Here is a 19,648-nt window from a genome sequence, read left to right as displayed (position 1 = left end):
GCCCCACTGCTTTATGTAAAATTTTCTTCTGAGGGGGCATGCTTGGGGGTGCCATAATCAGAGGCAGAAAAGGACATTTTCCCAAGAGGAGCCTTGACCTGTGCAGAATGACTAGGTCCCTGTGCCACTGGCTGAAGTGTCCAACAGCAGGGCACTCTCTTTAGACTCTGCAGGACACTGGACATCGGAGCTGCAGCATCAGGGTGTAGTTCTTTCAGTGCCCGCCCCCTGCACTCCTTCACCAACAGATATGGGGCCCCTCCTGCCAAGCTAGTATGGACTCTTTGTTTCTCCTACCAGGGGCATGACAGCAGCTGTCTGTGGAGGGGAGTTATGTCTAGGAACCAGTGAGGGGGGGTAGAGAAATCTCTTCCTCCATCCAAATTGGAGACATGCACATGCACAAATTGGAGACATTGGTGTCAGTTTTGTCAAGCCAAACTTTTTAAAGCAAACAAGCTGTAGCCCATCTACTCCAACATCATGTTTTACACAGTGGCAAGCCAGTTCCTCTGGAGGCCAACAACAGGGCAGAGAGGCCGAGGCCTTCCCCTGATAAGAACATCAGAAGAGCCCTGCTGGATCAGACCCGTGGTCCACCCAGTCCATCATCCTGTCTCATAGAGTGGCCAGTCAGTTCCTTCAGAGGACCAACATCAGGGTACGGAGGCCCTGAGGTTGCCTCCAGGCACTGGCATTCAGAGGTTGACTGCCTCTGAATGTGGAGGTCCCCCTCAGTCACCATGGCTAGTAGATTCAGGTGGGTGTTGGTCTGAAGCAACAGAACAAAATTCAAGTCCAGTGGCGCCTTTAAGACCAATGAAGTTTACCCAAAAGCTTATACCTTGAGTAAAACTTTTCTGTTCTTAAAGGTGCCATTGGACTTGAATGGCTAGTAGCCACTGATAGACTTATCCTTCATGAATGTATCTAATCCCCCTTTAAAGCAGTTTATTCCTGTGGCCATCACGGCATCCTCTGGCACTGAATTCCACATTTTAATCTATTATTCTATCTGGAAACTGCTCTGTGCAGTAGTAGTGAAAAGGAGACTTCCAGCAATACCCAGACACTACAAACTGCACAGTTCAGGTACTCAAATAAAACCCATTCAGTTGGACTTCCAAGTGCCTAAACATGGATTTAGTTCTACTGATCAATGAGACACACACATTTACATTTCTCCAAATTTTGGGCATATTGTTAACCTTATATTGATCATTAAAGCATGCTGCTGCAGCAGAACTAGACTGCTCTTCATTATCCCCTCAAACTCTGTGTGCAAATCACAGAAATGTATTGCAGTTTTTGGACAGCCACACTGTATTACCCCCTAAAAATATGTTTTTAACACCAATATGTAAATTTTGCATTTTATTTCATAATATGTACAATGGTTCTCAAATAGAAACAAGTACACTGGATCAGTTCAGTCAGATTCCACATAGCTATAAAAAGTCACAGAATGGCACAGTATGAGCTTGTAGTTCTCATATGCAAGTAATTTGTTATTAAGGGCAAAGGGCACAATTCATCACCATTTCTTCTATGCAAACTGAGCCCCTCTTCCACACACACTGAAGTTGTGCAGGGGAACCAAAATGGTAGCACACATCCAAAGTGATTAGTAGTTTACATTTAATTTTGACCTGCTTGTAAAGATCACCAAGCCTAGCATAAGAGGCAATTTAAGTAGGTTCTTATCAGGTACTACTATACAATTAAGCAAAGATAAACATTATTAGTTAGGTAATGAAGAAAGCTGCTGCAAAATTACATCAGGTGTACAGCTGAATATTTCCACATAGATATTTATCCTTGGGTTCTTTTTTTTAAAAAAAGAAAGGTTTTCAAAAATAGCCAGGGTTGAAGCTATGTATTAAAATTTGGTCAGAACTGTTTGAATGAACAGCCAAGCTTCACTTAGTCAAAATAGTGAAAATAGATTTATCCTTTAATACTCACAACTTTGAATATGTATCTAATTCATACATACATATGTATAAGTGAAGAGATGTTAATATGTAAAAAGTACTGTTCAGCCACCTTGGATTATAAAAAAATCAGAATCCAGGAGCAGCACAAATGAAAATCTTCATTGCGAATCTACACTCAACCGCCACAAATACTTAGAAAGTGTTTTTGTAAACATCTGAGAAGGAATGCGATCCTTTCATTTACAAAGCACTGTTAATTATGAAATTAGCATCTTTTCACTTCGGAAACAGTATAGAAGAGTTTTTGAATCTTATTAAATCCAAGAACCATCAATGCTGAAAAGCTTGAAAAGTGAAAGCAATACAGATGCATCTATTCCCAAGCCATTCCTGTTCAGCTGATTTCCATAACATCAAAGAGAGAAAAAAATGCACTTGGCTACAAAAATATTAAGGAATGTTATTGAAAACAAAAAGGCTATTTTGGTAGAAGAAACTACAAAAATAATTAGGTCATGTTGTAAAGCTTTGATGCATTACAGTACACGATCTCTTTCCCAAATCTTTAAAGCTTAATCAACACAATTTTTTTAAATATCCACCCTCAAGTGCCTGAAAGAAACAGAACAGTTGTAATAAAGTGTCTCTTCAAAATAAAACCAAACAACCATATACGGGTGTCAATCTGTGGCCGCAGTCGGAGCCTCCTGCTCAGCGCTCTCCTTCATCCCATGGCTCACAGCAGCCAAAGGCATGGAGAGCCGTGGATATGCTGATGTAGCATGACTGATCCCACCAGCAATCTCATCGTCCCCGTTGTCAGAGTCTGGCGTCGTCACGGCACTATTTTCTAATCCCAAAACCTCGCAGACTCCTTGAGGCAATTCCTGTGAGGAAACATTTGATACAGCTTGTTGTTTTTCTATTATTCAAAAGTCAGCTCAGTGGAACTGTACATAACATACACATTTATGAATGAATGGACTTTAAAAGGCAGATACCAAGTTAGTGCTAAAATAAATATTCTGATAATTCTGGAAACAAAATTGTTTGCTTTCAATCACCATAGGGCACTACTGTGCATTCCATGCAGAACTGCAATTCTGCATTCTCAATGACTGTGTTCCAAATCATATACATGAATTCACTTTTCTGGCCTTCAGACAAAATGAGCCCTTTTCATTATCCAATTGTACCAGGAGCCCATGGGGTTTTGCCAAGAAAACCCCATGGACAGTATCAAAAGGCTAAAAGATATGACGCCGGAAGATGAGCCCCTCAGGTCGGAAGGTGTCCAATATGCTACTGAGGAAGCGCAGAGGGCAAGTACAAGTAACCCCAAAAGAGTGAAGCAGCTGGGCCAAAGCCGAAAGGACGCTCAGTTGTGGATGTGTCTGATGGTGAAAGGAAAGTCCGATGCTGCAAAGAACAATACTGCATAGGAACCTGGAATGTAAGATCTATGAATCAAGGTAAGCTTGACGTGGTCAAAAATGAGATGGCAAGACTGAACATCGATATCTTAGGAATCAGTGAACTAAAGTGGACAGGAATGGGCGAATTTAACTCAGAAGACCATTATATCTACTACTGTAGCCAGGAATCTCGTAGAAAAAATGGTGTGGCCTTTATAGTGAACAAGAGAGTGCAAAAGTCAGTACTGGGATACAATCTCAAAAATGACAGAATGATTTCGGTCCGATTCCAAGGCAAACCATTCAACATCACAGTAATCCAAGTCTATGCCCCAACCACTGATGCAGAAGAGGCTGAAGTGGACCGGTTCTATGAAGACCTACAACACCTCCTAGAACTAACACCAAAAAATGATGTCCTCATCATCATAGGGGACTGGAATGCTAAAGTAGGAAGTCAAAAGGTAACTGGAATAACAGACAAGTTTGGCCTTGGAAAGCAAAATGAAGCAGGGCAAAGGTTAACAGAGTTTTGTCAAGAGAACACACTGGTCATAGCGAACACCCTTTTCCAACAACCTAAGAGGCGACTCTACACATGGACATCACCAGATGGGCAACACCGAAATCAGATTGACTATATAATTTGCAGTCAAAGATGGAGAAGCTCTATCCAGTCAGTAAAAACAAGACCTGGAGCTGACTGTGGTTCAGATCATGAGCTACTCATTGCAAAATTCAGACTTAAACTGAAGAAAATTGGGAAAACCACGAGGCCATTCAGGTTTGACCTAGATCGCATCCCTGATGAATATACAGTAGAGGTGAAGAATAGATTCAAGGGTCTGGATTTGATAGATAGAGTGCCTGAAGAACTATGGACAGAGGTTCGTGACATCGTACAGGAGGCAGCAATCACCACCATCCCAAAGAAAAAGAAATGTAAGAAAGCAAAGTGGCTTTCTGATGAGGCTTTACAAATAGCAGAGGAAAGAAGGAAAGCGAAAGGCAAAGGCGAAAAGGAAAGATTTACCCAACTGAACGCAGATTTCCAGAGAACAGCAAGGAGAGATAAGGAGGCCTTCCTGAATGAACAGTGCAAAGTAATAGAAGAAAACAATAGAATGGGAAGGACTAGAGATCTCTTCAAGAAAGTTGGAGAAATCAAGGGAGCGTTCCATGCAAAGCTGGCCATGATAAAGGACAAAAACGGTAGGGACCTAACAGAAGCAGAAGAGATTAGGAAAAGATGGCAAGAATACACAGAAGAACTATACAAGAAAGACCTCGATGTCCTTGACAACCACGACGGTATAATCACTGACCTCGAGCCAGACATCCTGGAATGTGAAGTTAAATGGGCCTTAGAAAGCATTACTAACAACAAAGCTAGTGGAGGTGATGGTATTCCAGCTGAGCTATTCAAAGTCTTAGAAGATGATGCTGTTAAAGTTCTGCACTCCATTTGCCAGCAAATTTGGAAAACGCAACAGTGGCCACAGGATTGGAAAAGATCAGTATACATTCCAATCCCAAAGAAGGGCAATGCCAAGGAATGTTCAAACTATCGCACAATTGCACTCATATCACACGCTAGCAAGGTCATGCTCAAGATCCTACAAGCTAGGCTTCAACAGTACGTGGATAGAGAACTACCAGAAGTACAAGCTGGGTTTCGAAGAGGTAGAGGAACTAGAGATCAAATTGCCAACATTCGCTGGATTATGGAGAAAGCAAGAGAGTACCAGAAAAATATCTACTTCTGCTTCATTGACTATGCTAAAGCTTTTGACTGTGTGGATCACAACAAACTATGGCAGGTCCTTAAAGAGATGGGAGTACCAGACCACCTCACATGTCTCTTGAGAAACCTGTATAAGGGCCAAGAAGCGACAGTTAGAACCGGATACGGAACAACTGATTGGTTCAGCATAGGAAAAGGAGTACGACAAGGATGTATACTGTCACCTTGCTTATTTAATATATATGCAGAGTACATCATGCGAAATGCTGGCCTGGATGAATCACAAGCGGGAATTAAGATTGCTGGGGAAAAGATCAACAACCTGAGATATGCAGACAATATCACTCTAATGGCAGAAAGTGAAGAGGACCTAAAGAGCCTCTTGCTCAGGGTAAAAGAGGAGAGCGCAAAAGTGGGCTTGAAGCTCAACATCAAAAAAACTAAGATCATGGCATCCGGCCCCATCACTCCTTGGCAAATAGAAGGGGAAGCTGTGGAAGTAGTGACAGACTTCACGTTCCTGGGATCCCAGATCACCGCAGACTGTGACTGCAGCCATGAAATTAAAAGACGCCTGCTCCTTGGGAGGAAAGCGATGGGGAACCTAAACAGCATGATAAAAAGTAGAGACATCACCCTGCCAACAAAAGTCTGCATGGTCAAAAAGGCAATGGTATTCCCAGTAATGTATGGCTGCGAGAGTTGGACTATAAGGAAGGCCGAGCGCCGAAGAATAGATTCTTTTGAACTATGGTGCTGGAGAAGACTCTTGAGAGTCCCTTGGACTGCAAGAAGAACAAATCAGTCAATCCTAAAAGAAATCAACCCTGACTGTTCCCTGGAAGGCCAGATAATGAAACTGAAGCTCAAATACTTTGGCCACCAAATGAGAAGGGAGCACTCACTGGAGAAGACCCTGATGCTGGGAAAGATTGAAGGTCAAAGAAGACGGGGACGGCAAAGGATGAAATGGTTAGACAGTGTCATAGATGCAACGAACATGAAATTGAGCAAACTTCAGAGGACAGCGGAAGACAGGAGGGCCTGGCGGGAGCTGGTCCATGGGGTCGCGAAGAGTCCGACTTGACTGTGCGACTGAACAATAACAACCAGGAGCCCAGCAACTGTGCATACTGGGAGCCTGTTACCCATGATGTTCCCGATATGCATGGACATCATGGTGTCTGAACTGGGGAACATGTGTATTTTGCAAATGCATACATTTAGGTACGCACAAATCAATCCTGAAAAATCCAGTGGTCAGTTCACATATACCAAAACTACTTCCATGCTAAATATGTACATTCCCCGTGTTCAGACCGCATGGTGACTGAATGCATCAGGAAAATCTATGCACCGTTTGGAGGCTATGTCTTAAAAGGGCTAATAACGAGAGTGCAAATCAACTCTGGCAGCTGACTCAGAACAAATAGCATCTAATAAGTTCTTTATGAACAGCATCTCTTTATCAACCCCCAAAGTAGTAGTGAAGTAGTAGGTTATTTTCTACACACACACCCCATTCATGTGTTTACCACAAGCAATGCTCATACAAAATATGCTTTCCTTTTACCTTGCAATTCATCATCTGTATAGAAATGGCATCTGCTTTGCAAAGTACTTCTTCCACATTCATTTTCATAGACAGCTCATTGATATGCTATAACATAACAAAAAGAATGATAAAGTGCAACAAAGTGTATGTGATCAGTAGCATTCATTTGGGTATGCACATAAGTCTGTCTTATGGCAACACCTGGCAGGGCAGTTCCCCAGGCTCAGGTGTGGAAACCCACCACCAGCACCTCTAGGTCTTATGGGGGGGAGGCGCCTGCTGCTTTTCTAGGGAATGCTCAGCATCCAGCAGTAATCTTGCCTTGAACAGGGGACTGGGTGACCTCTCCTGGCTCGTAAAGAAGTCACCTGAAGCCACAGTGCCAGACTCAGTGGCAGCATTATACACCAGGTGGAACTCCTTGGCCCAAGGTAGTTCAGGAGGCTATATTTGCTTCAAGTCAATAAAAAAGTGCTCCAGTTAGCCCTCAAGATCAGTCAGCCTTTTTAAAAACACAACTGAATAAGAAAGCTGTTCCATAAAACAGTGTCTCTCAATGTGATGGGTTACATTTTTAGCACTGCCTATCAGAGTAAAAACATAGCTGACTACCAACAACACGTTATGCAGTCTCACTCCTTACAGGATTCTGGAATTAAGTGAGACAGACAAAATGTTAACCAGTTATGGTCCCTCAGGAACACTCATCATTTTCAACGTAAGACAAAGAGACCAGAAAAGGAGCAATCTGGATTTTAAATTAATATGCAACCAATACCTTCAATATTTCATTAAAGCCATAATGTTTCTCCATTATTTGCTGCTTTTCAGATTCCAGGATAGCACAACAGATAAGAAGATGGAAGTTCTGGCATGGCAACTCGGTCCACATTACCTAGTAAAATATTAAAGTTGCTGTTGAATCAAGAACCTGGACATTTCCCCTGAAAATATAATGGTATAGTTTTAGCCACCTACATGAATCTCATTTTGTTTTACTCCTATTTGTGAAATGTTTCTGTATTTGGAAGAAACCGCACTTTGGCATCTTTTGCTTTCTTCTATACCTTAAAGCTATCAAAGCTACTAAAATGTCAGAAGGACTTCCCAGCCCATTGAGGTCTTCTGGAGAGATCGTTCTTTGGATGAACCAGCAATAATAATAATAATAATAATCATCATCATCATCATCTTTCCATTTATTAATCGCTCAATCCTGCAGAGCTTGCTGGCTCTGAGCGATTTACAGTTACTCATTCACGTGGGACTAACAATGATTTATGGGGTAAGGGAGGACAACATATATCTTTTAAATCACACAAATTCACAGTCGGCGAGGGTTTGTTCAGCTGCAGGGTCAGACGAGCTCCGTCAGCATATTCACTTCGGCTTGGCTAGATGATGTCAGCTTCTCCAGGTCTTGCAGCGCCACACTGCCACCGCCTGGCTGGAACAGCCCATTACAGGCTTCTCGGAGTCGAAGAGATGTTTTCTTAGGCTTTCAATCTTGCGAGCTGAGCATTCTGGTCGCCGGCTAACACCTCCCCCACTGGGGTTTTTTTGGTGTGCCCACCCTCTCTAAGGAGTGGCACCCATTTTATCTACTCACCGAAGCTTTCGAACCACTGGGTGGACGGAGAGCTAGGGACAAGGCTGGTAGCTCACACCAACACTGGGCTAGAACTGACAGCTGTACTGTTCAGCTCAGAAGTTACTAACCAGAGGATAAATCCTCTGTGCCACCGATCCCCTTTCTAAATAGATGCAGGTGCTGAGTGAGCCTAGAGGATGCACCTCCCCAGTACTTTGAGGATCGCTTGGCACCTTCCTGATCTGTGTCCAGGCACCAGGTGAAGCCCTTGTTGTTCTGTTTTACTTTTAACTGAGTTATTGTTTGTTAATGACTATGACTTTGCTATGTCACCCTGACAGTTGTTCCTACATATTCTGGTAGTTTTCACTGCTGCCTCTTCATTTGTTTATTACAATAGTTAATTTTAATGTATGTTGTAAGCCACTTTGAACATTAGGGAAATGGGGCATACCTATTTATAGTAAAGTTGTAAAAGGAAATACAGTCAGGAATCCCAAGATGTAAGAATATATAACCTAATAACTTTTTACGTTGTGGAAATTTACAGTCCAGTTCAAGGGGCCCTAACGTGGTGCCCATGGGTGCCATGGCACCTGCTGACACCTTTTCTGGTGCCCAACAAGTGTTTTAAGAAAATGCGGGGCTAGGTGTGGGTTTTGTCCAGCAGGGGTTCTGACTGGCTGTGCAGTTTTTAAAGCTGCCACCACCACAGCACAGAGATCTTAATTATGTGTAAGCTCCAGCAAGCATTTTACAGCTGGTTCCACCTCCTGTGGCAGCCATTTTGTGCCGGTGTCCACCACACTGTGTCAGAATTCCAAAGGTGGCAGCAGGCTCAAAACGGTTGGGGGTCCCTGGTCTAGTTAAAATGCTGTTTGGGGAAAAGTTAGTTAAAGCACATATATGGTAAGATAGGTATGCAGTTACTGCTTCAGCAGCCTGATCCTATGTTTATATGGAAGTCCAACTGACTTCCATGTTCTTGCTCTAAAGTAAATTTGAAGAGGATTACAGCCTTTAATCCCCAAATATGCCTGATACTTCATTCAGAGGAGAAAGAGAACAAGTTATACTCTACAGTAGTATAAATAAATATTTCCATGGGCGTTTTTTTATAACTTGGAAGTCTGATTTAAAGCACTCAATCTTTCTTTCCACAATTTAAGACTGTCTGTATCTATAATTTCAAAAATCTCCAAAGAGTTCTTTTTTTCTAGAAACTTAATTATATCGGGGGAAATAGTTAGACAATTTTTCATTATAGATTTCATTAAAGGTTATAAATGCTTCAGAGTTAGTGGTTCTAATTAAACCCTTATCTACATAGTTCATAAGCAAGGTATTGTATTTTTCCATCTATAATTAATTTCTTGTTATAGATTTTCAGAGGACCTTAAAAGGAACAGCAGGGATAGGTCCTGGCAGTGTCTGCCATCCACAATGGGTACAAAACACTTCCAACAGGTTCTTGGGATCCTTATGTGGGAATTTAAAGTTAGGAGTAGAGAACCACAGTCTTTTTGAAAACATAATCAAGTAACTGCTTGGCTGAATAACACAATAGAATTAAGCCTGGCAAACCTCTTCAGGACTCTTGAACTCTGAAAACTACCAGCTCCCCATTTTTTTATCAGAAACAGAAAAATAAAAGGGAATACAAACTCTTCCACAAAACTCGGTATAATCATCAGTACCACTAAATTGTATGCCTGAAACCATCTCTTCGTAACACAGGCAAGCCAGAACAATTCAATTGTTCAATATTCAGCTTTCAAATTGAACTAATATCCAGATCCTGAAATGTGGTTATATACACCAAATCTGGAGACAGTTATATACACCAAATCTGGAGACATTCTAGCATATTTTAGGGACTTTTATACATTTTAAATGACAACAATAAAATTCTACTAAGGTAGAATTACTAAAAAACTAGCAAACATTTTATAACATATTAGACAGTAGGTGTCTGAGAGAAAGTTCTGAGGAGTGAAAAACAGACATTAGACAAATAAAGATGACATTCTCAGAATCTACTAAAGGCTCCTAGTTATTGTCAAGAAATTCTGTTAATTCTCACAGAAATCCCTACAAAGTAGGTGCAGGAAATCAGTCCAGCGACTGTGACATGAAAGTAATCATATGACTGCAAGTACAAGGCCAGAATACTCAATAAAGAAAGGACACCCTCACCTGTTTTAGTTAGCAAGTATTGCTGATCTGGGTGGTCCAGGGCCTATTGGGTTCTGACCAGCAGGAGGAGTTGGAGGAGGTGGACTGCTCTTCAGCCTGCTGTGATCTTTTGCTAAGCATTTTGAGGATAAAAACTCTCATATCCATTCTGACTTGGACACTACGTCAGCAGTAACAGGAACAGATGGTCCCATGGTGCCAATTTGTCCAGTTGTGCAGGATACCTTTTAGCTTGTCCAATCTGAGGATGTGGACAAGATTCTTGGAAGTCTGAGAACTACCATCTGTTTTATGTCCCTTGCCCCTCCTGGCTGCTTAAATCTGCTGGAGGGAGAGCTGACAGACTGGGCAAGGTGACTGAACAAGTGGTTGCTGGCCAACCAGAGAGATTACGGAATGAAGCAGATTGTTTAGATCTGTTCCAATTTGGTTTCAAGCCTGGATATGGGACTGAAAAAGCCTTGGTCACTCTGGTGGATGACATGCACCAGGAAACGGACAGGGGTTGTTGTAACGTTGTTAATTCTGCTGGACCTCTTGTTGGCTTTTGATACCAACCATCATGGTATCCTTCTGGATCGCCTTTCAGGACTCAGAGGCAGTGTCCTGTGGTGGTCCCACTCCTACCTCAAGGGTAGATTTCAGAGTGTGGTCTTTCTTGAGCAGAAAAGATCTGGCCACTGGTGCATACCCTGGTTACATTTAGATTACTGCAATGTACTCTGTGTGGGGCTAACCCTTGAAGACTGTCATAAGAACATAATACGAGCCTTGCTGGATCAGACGAATGGTCCATCTAGTCCAGCATCCTATCTCACACAATTGCCAACCAGTTCCTCTGGGCAGTCAACAACAGGGCATAGTGGCCAAAGTTAAGGCCTTCCTGTCAGCGAGCTGCCAATGTTTTGTTTTGTATTACTGCATTCGTTTGCCTGCTTTCGCTTTCAGCCGTAGGACTGCAGATGCGCATGACTGTTTAGCCTGCCGAAACTTTTATATCTCCCAAGGCCACAGGTGGTTGCAAGTGCTTGTTAGTGTAAGGAAGCTCTCATGAAACACCGTGAGAAATAGATAACAGATTCTGCCTAGGAACGTTTATTCTCAAGCCCAAAGGCACGCACGGGAAACCCCGCAATTGGGCCTCAGTAGTTTGAATGATCTATATTATGCTTTGCTGTCTGATTCCCTCTCATTCTGAACAGCGATCTTGTTATGCACCTTAGCTTCAAATAAAGTAAAACCTTTCTACAAGCGTGTACTTCATTATGATGCTGTGAGGAGTCTGACATTCTGTTCAGAATCCCAACTTTCCCCATCTCAGCAAATCTATCGATATCGATTTGAGTGACAAAGAGGGGAAAACACCCAACCTCGACAAAGAGGAACCGGCTCATCCAGATGATGGGGATGGGATCCCAGTGACTGCTGCATCAGTACCGGTGACGACTGGTGCCAGGTGGGGGGACGGTACCGATGAGGTCGACGGCGACTTTCTTCATGACACCCAGAGGTCCCAAGTACCGGCATGACACCCTCGCTGGTCAAAGCTGGAGCCACTTTGATGCGGATACCACACGAGAGTCGTATTCGCACATAGGCTTCTCCTTGAGATACAGTATCTATGACCAAGGGCTGGGGGCGCAAGGACTACCTCCCCTGGGAGCCCAGTTTGAACCCGTGCCGCCGCCATGGGTGACCGATCGATCAAAGGCCAGGAGCGGCCGGACCTCTCTGGAAGAGGGGTTGATGGACCGGATCAAGACGACAGACCGAACGGTGCGGGAATTGCAGCAAACGCTGGAAGAAATGCTGCACGCCATCCTGGAGCTGGTCACGCAAACCATCGCAGAAGCTCTCGAACGGATGCGACCGGCGGATGGGGTGCCAAAGGACCAGCTACCGCAGGGACCTGGGGACCAAGGCCAAACAGGGCTGCCCGGCCAACAGGGGGTCCCCCAGCAACCGATTCCAGTTCCAGTGCCGCGACCTGCAGACGTGCAGCGCCACCGCCTCATCCAGGCAGTCCCAGAGGCCAAACGAACCCCCGACCAAAGGATCTGATAGAGACAACGTTCGATGGCAACCCCGAAGAGCTCGCCTATTTTGTGGTGCAAGTGCAGAAATTTGTGGACCGATCGGGACATCTCTTCCCCGACGACAGCAGCCGTATTGACGTGGTGGCCGCGAGACTTCGAGGAGCGGCAGCAGCCTGGTATGTGGGGCTCCACAACACCAGGGGCCCTGAACTTACGGATATGTATGCTTTTATGTGGGCACTGCGGGTGCAATTCGAAGATCGGAATGTGGGCCCAAGGGCACGAGCGTACTTGCGCACGCTGAAGCAAGGTAGGAGATCAGTCCGCGAGTACTCGGCTGAATTCAAGCTACACGCCGCCAAGCTGCCCAACTGGCCAGACAACGTCCTGGCAGAGATGTACCGGGTTGGGCTAAACGCCGAGATCAGAGAGACGGTGCTGAGATCAGTAGACCCGGTTTCAGTGATGCCGTGGATGCAAGAGGCTGAGAGTGCGGAGAACCGCTTGCAGACGTTAAAACTCGACATGGTAGCAACGGGGGGGAGAGCCACCCCAGGTACCCCCAAACCCAAACCGACACAGCAACCAGATGCCCTGCGTGAGCAACGGATGTGCCAAGGTTTATGTCTCAAGTGTGGAGAACGAGAGCATTCCGCCGCCGACTGCGGGCAACCTGGGCGCCAGGAGAAAGCCGACGCGGGCAAAAACCCCAGGGAGGAAACCTGCCGCGAAGCCGAAGTTTGCGAAGGCGCTATGAGCTTCACCTGAGGACGACGAGGGTGACTTGAGCAATGAGGAAAACAAGCCGGCGGGAAACGACTCGGTCCTGCTGTAGACGGCGCAGACCGGCAGGACCCTTCCAGCAAGGTGCCAAAAGTGGTGAGCGAACCCCCTTCCCTCCTCTTTGTGACTGTCTCCGTGTTGAACCCAACCCTTGGAACGCATGTGAGGGCAAAGGCCCTCATTGACTCGGGGTGCGGGAGAGACTTAATAAGCCCATCGGTAGTGGCGGGGTTGGAGATTGGGGTGGTGAAGCTGAAAGATCCCATCATCTTCACCCATGAAAGAACCATGTATCTATGAGACTGTACCTTTATTGATGGGGGCAGGTGACCACTGGGAAACCAGATCGTTTGTGGTCACCCCAGCCGCATGCTTTCCGGTAGTGCTGGGAGCCCCTTGAAGCCCGAAAGGCATCACCAAGTACTCGAACTGGCCCAGTGGTATATTGAAAGCGGTCTTCGGCTCATCGCCTTCTTTTATGCGCACACGAAAATAAGCGTCTCTCAAATCCAACTTTGAAAAGATCTTCCCCTTTGCGGCTTCTGCCAACAAATCTTTTATCAAAGGCATCGGGTAGGCGTTGGTGGCTGACACTGCATTCAACCCTGCGGTAATCCGTGCAGAGTCTCAGCCCCCCATCCTTTTTCTTTCAGAACACCAGGGCAGCAAAAGGGGATGAGGCCGGTCGTATAAACCCACGGGCCAAGTTCTTATCGATAAACTTTCTCAGTTCGTCTTTCTCGGCCGGCCCCATGGCGTAGTCTTGCAAGTTCTTGCACGATGAGCCCGCATCACCCGGGCTTCAAATAAAGTAAAACCTTTCTACAAGCATGTACTTCATCATGATGCTGTGAGGAGTCTGACACTTCCCCTGATGTTGCCTCCTGGCTCTGGGATTCAAAGATAGAGTGCCTCTGAATGTGGAGGTTCCCCTCAGTCAAGATGGCTAGTAGCCACCAATAGACATCCTCCATGAATCTAATCCCCTTTTAAAGCTGTTTATTCCTCTGGCCGCAAATTCCACATTTTAATCACTCTCTGTGTAAAGTAGTATTTCCTTTTGTCTGTCCTGAACCTACCGCCCACCAGCTTAATTGGATGCCCTAGAGTTCTAATATTCTGGGAGAGACAGAAAAATTCACTTTATCAACTCTCTCCACCCCATACCTAATTTTATAAACCCCTGTCATGTCTCCCCTTAGTCATCTCTTCAGTTTAGAAAATAGATGACAACGGGGGGACATGATAGAGGTTTATAAAATTAGGTATGGGGTGGAGAGAGTTGACAAAGTCCCAGACTCTTCAGCCTTTCCTCATAGGGAAGGTGCTCCAACCCCCTAATCAATCTTGGTTGCCCTCCTCTGTGCTTTTCCCAGCTCTGCAATGTCCAATGTCACCAGAACTGTACGCAGTATTCCAGATGAGGACACACCACAGATCTATACAGGGGCATGACAATATTGGCCGTTTTATTCTCAATCCCTTTCCAATAATCCTTAATTCAGAGTTTGCCTTTTTCACTGCTGCAGCACACTGGGTTGACATTTTCATTGAGCTGCCCACTACAACCCCAAGACTGTTTTCCCTCTCAGTCTCTGCAAGTTCAGACCCCATTAGTCTATACTTGAAGCTGGGATTTTTTGTCCCAACATGTATCACCTTACATTTACCAACACTGAACTTCATCTGCCACATTGTTATTCACTCACCCAGTTTGTGGAGGTCCTTTTGGAGCTCTTCACAGTCAGCCTTGGGGACCCCACTGTCCAAAAGCTACAGTTGGTATGGAATGCTGGGGCAGGACTGTTGACTGGAGTGGGCCATAGGGACCATATGACTCCAGTCTTGTTCCACCTATGCTGGCTTCCAATTTGCTTACAGGCTCAATTCATGGTGCTGGTATTAACCTTCAAAGCCCTGTATGGCCTGGGACCACTATCTCCCATTCAAACCTACCTGTTCAGTCTTCCTCAGAGGCCCTGCTTCAGTTACTTTCGCCATCAGAGGCTAGACAGGTGGCAATCTGAGAAAGGCACCAAAACGTTGGAACTCCCTCCCCAGGTTAATTCGTGTATGTCCCTCTATTGGTCTCTTGCCAGTGAAGACTTTTGTTTTATCTGGCATACCCTCAATACTGATTTTTTTGGACCAAAGTTTGAGTCCAGTGGCACCTTTAAGACCAACGAAGTTTTATTCAAGGTATGAGCTTTTGCAGGGGTCATTTCATAGAAAAAGAGGTGCAGGAGCTCATTAGCATAACATATTAGCATAACCTATTTGCATATGCCACACCCCCTGATCTAAGAGACCTCTTAAATGCAAGCCCTGTAATACTTGCCCTGAGCTCCTGTGGGCTTGGGTGAGGAGGAGAGACAAGGTTGAAAGGGGCTTGGAACTCATAGATCCAAGCCCCTTTCAGCCTTGTACTTGGCTCCTGGGGCTTGGGTGGGCGGGGAAGCGGGGAGAGACAAGGCTGAAAGGGGCTTGGAACTCATAGATCCAAGCCCCTTTCAGCCTTGTACTTGGCTCTCAGGGCTTTGGGGGGGGGGAGAGAAGGCCGGGCCAAGACACACGGTGGCGGCGGAGGGAAGGGGTGGCAGCATCTGAAGGCCTTTCTTGGGCCCTGTGCTCCGGTGCCGGGTTGAGAAACGCGGCGGCAGCTGGGGGGGGGCCCTCTGAAGGCCTTTCTCAGGCCCTGCACTCTGGCACCGGGCCAAGAAACGCTGCGGCAGTGGTGGGGGAGGGGGGGTGGCCGGCCTCTGAAGGCCTATCTTGGGCCCTGCGCTTTGGCACCGGGTTGAGAAACGCTGCCATGGCGGCAGGGGCCCGGCCAGCCCCTGAAGGCCTTTCTCGGGACCTGCGCTACGGCACCGGGCCACAACTTACCTTCCTTCTGCCTCCTCGTGGCCTGACTTGGTCATGTGCCCGCCCCCCAGCTCCTCACTCCCGGGGTCAACCGACCCCTGAGCTTTTGTGTGCACACACAGTTCCTCAGATCTGAAGAAGTATCTGAGGAAGTGTGCTTGCACACGAAAGCTCATACCTTGAATAAAACTTTGTTGGCCTTAAACATGCCACTGGACTCAAACTTTGTTCTACTGCTTCAGACCAACATGGCTGCCCACCTGGATATAGTTTTTTGGACCCTCCTTTCTTGTGTTTTTTTTTTTTTTTTTTATAAATGTTTTTATTGATTTTTCCCATCACCCACCTCTTACATCATATGCTGAATTATATCCTTTACATAGACGAGCATACAGCCATGATAATTTACAATATATCTCAGTCGAAAACTCTTCCTGACAGTTCTACTAAATTCTCCATTTATACAGCTTCCCCCAATTTTTTTCAAAAATTTTTTCATCTTTCCCTTTTAATATACCAGATAGTTTATCCGTCTCCGCTATTTCAAACAGTTTTTGCAACACTTCTAGTTTGTCCGGGATCTTGTCGGTTTTCCAATATTTGGCGTAACTTATCCTTGTTGCCACTATACAATGCAATAACAAATTTTTCTGTTCTTTTTTAAACGTTTCGGGAATAATATTCAATAGAAATATCTCCGCTTTCATTGGTATTGTTTCTTCTAAAATTTCCCTCAGCACCACGCTAATACTTTTCCAATATTCTATAGCTTTGCTACACGTCCACCACATGTGGAAGTATGTACCAATCTGCTGTTTACATTTCCAACATATGTTGGTTGACGATGGAGAGAATTTGGCTAATCTAGAGGGGTATAGGTACCATCTATGTATAACTTTATATGTATTTTCCTTGAAGGAAGTTGCCCTGGTGGTCTTCATATTTGTTTCCCAAATTTTGGACCATTTATCAGGTTCAATATCATAGCCCAAATCTTTATTCCACATATCTAAATTAACTTTTTTTGTGTCTTCTTGCGTTGCCTCATCCAACAATTTCCTATACATATTTTTTATTAGTTTTCCACCCCTGGCAAACCAAATTTTATCTATGTCTATTGGCTTAGTGTAAAATCCTACTTTTTGGTCTTCCTTATATCTAGTTTTCAATTGTAAGTACTGGAACCATGGCAGCTCCTTATTTTGCGTTTTCAAGATTTCTTTCGATTTTAAATCATTATTGCTCTCTAAAAATTCTTCATAGCTCCATTTTTTATTATAGTCGAATAAAGTTGATAACATTGAGGTTTCAATAGGAGAGACCCACCTAGGAATTTTTTTATAAAATGACGTCTTAATCTCCTTCCAAACTTTAAATAAAGTTTGTCTTACATAGTGTCTTTCGAAAGTTTTTATCCCTTTGTTGTACCAAAGACTAGCATGCCACCCGAGTAGGAGTTCATGCCCCTCTAATTTAAGAAGTCTGCCATTGGCCAATGTGGCCCAGTCTTTGATCCAAAGCATAACGGAGGCTTTATAATACAGTTCCCAATTCGGGAGGCCAAGACCACCCTTTTCTTTCCTGTCCTGCATCAATTTTAGTCTAAATCTAGGTTTTTTTGATTGCCAAATGAAAGACGAAACGTCTTTTTCCAGATCTTTAAAAAATTTCTTATTCTTGATAATCGGTAACGCTTGGAACAAAAACATTATTTTTGGCAAAACATTCATCTTAATTGTGGCAATTCTGCCCAATAACGACAATTGTAACCCTTTCCAACCAGCCAAATCTTCTTTAACTTCTTTCAATAATCTTATGTAGTTGTCATCAAATAGTGAGCTACATTTATTCGTCAGCCACACACCCAGATATTTAATTTTCTTACTTATTTCAAAACTTGTTTTCTCTCTTAATATTTCTTCTGTTGCTTTGGAGCAGTTTTTGGTTAAGATTTTTGACTTTTGGAAATTTATCTTTAAACCTGCTACTCGTCCATACATTTGTAGTACTTGTATTAGTTGTTCTATTGATTCTGATGGTTCTTCTAAAATAAAAACTAAATCATCGGCATACGCCTGTAACTTAAACTGTTCGCCTCTAATTTTTAAACCTTTAATTAAGGGGTCAGCTCTCACCCTCTCATTGAGTACTTCTATTGCAAAAATAAATAACAAAGGCGACAGCGGACAGCCCTGTCTTGTCCCTTTCTGAATAGCAAAACTTGAGGTCGTATCACCATTAAAAATTATCTTCGCCTCTTGGTGTTGATATATCATCTGAACCAATTGAAAAAATAACTCACCACAGTTCCAGTGTCTAAGTAGTCTCAATATAAACTCCCAGCTAACATTATCAAACGCCTTCTCGGCGTCGAGAAATAGTAAGGCTAACTGTTTTTCAGGATGGGCTTCGTAGAATTCTAAAACATTTAATATTGTTCTTACATTATCCCTCAAATATCTTTGTGGTAAGAATCCTGCCTGGTCAGGGTGTATTGTGTGTTGTAAAACCTTCTTCAACCTGTCAGCTAATATAGTAGCATAAATTTTATAATCAATATTAAGTAGCGAGATAGGTCTGTAACTCTTAATCTGTGATTTTTCAGTACCTTGTTTTGGTATTAATGTAATTAAAGCCTCTTTCCAAGAGTTTGGAATTTTCTTTTTGTCTAAGATATTTTGAATTGTCATCTTCAATGGAGTATCAATTTCATTTCGAAATGTTTGATAGAATTCGGATGAGAGCCCATCCGATCCCGGCGATTTTCTTCTCTTCAGCTTTTTGATCACCTCGTTTAGTTCACAGGTCGAAATAGGTTCATTTAATAATTTCCTTTCTTCGTCTGTAAATCTTTTCTTATTGAACGTATTCAGAAAGGTGTCTATTTCCATAACATTTTGTTCATTTTGTTTATATAGCTCTTTGTAAAATTTCTCGATGATTCTCTTAAGATCTGCTAGCTGGAAACACTCTTCACCTTTTTCATTTTTTAATTTTGATATCCACTTTTCTTCTTTATCTTTCCTCAAACGGTATGCTAGCCAGCGGGATGGTTTATTGGCTTCTTCAAAAAAGTGAAGTTTTGCAAATTTAATTTTTTCTGCTAATTCTTGCGTCAGAAGACAGTTTAATTGGTGTTGCAATTTCATGACATTAAACTTTAATTGTTTGGATCCTGGGTCTTTCTTCAAGTCCTTTTCTTCTTTTTCAAGTTGTTTAATTATCTGTTTATATTTTTCTTGTTTTTGTCTCTTCAGCCATATTTCTTGTCTAATTATTCTACCTCTGGCAAAGGCCTTAAACGCATCCCACACCATGTCCATACCTGTTTCAGGGACTATGTTATGTTTGAAAAAGGCTTCAAATTCTTGTTTACACTCTTCAACAAATGTTTGTTTGTTTAGGATCCAATTTTTCATCATCCATCGTGCTACTTTGGGATTATCCTTAATTTCCAACAAAACTGGATTATGGTCAGCAAAACTGGCTGGTAAAATCTCCGCATCAGTAACATCTGATAGTATTG

At 43.7% G+C, this 19,648-nt stretch overlaps 1 protein-coding gene across 1 annotated transcript in view; it reads right to left on the bottom strand.

The window, feature by feature from the left end:
* Positions 1–2,122: 2,122 nt before the first annotated feature.
* TBC1D15 (TBC1 domain family member 15) overlaps positions 2,123–19,648 on the bottom strand; it is a 70,349-nt gene continuing 52,823 nt past the window's right edge. The window contains exons 15-17 of the mRNA XM_015417026.1: positions 7,430–7,546; positions 6,670–6,756; positions 2,123–2,824 (exon numbers count right to left, since the gene is read on the bottom strand). Of these exons, the coding sequence (XP_015272512.1) occupies positions 2,618–2,824; positions 6,670–6,756; positions 7,430–7,546 (411 nt within the window). The 3' untranslated portion in view covers positions 2,123–2,617. The remainder of the gene's footprint in view (positions 2,825–6,669; positions 6,757–7,429; positions 7,547–19,648) is intronic.

The sequence above is a fragment of the Gekko japonicus genome, unplaced genomic scaffold (genome assembly GCF_001447785.1).
Source record: "Gekko japonicus isolate JY-2015 unplaced genomic scaffold, Gekko_japonicus_V1.1 scaffold548, whole genome shotgun sequence".
Taxonomy (NCBI): domain Eukaryota; kingdom Metazoa; phylum Chordata; class Lepidosauria; order Squamata; family Gekkonidae; genus Gekko; species Gekko japonicus.
Note: the sequence above shows the minus strand (reverse complement) of the source record. Positions and strands in the feature narration are given on the sequence as shown.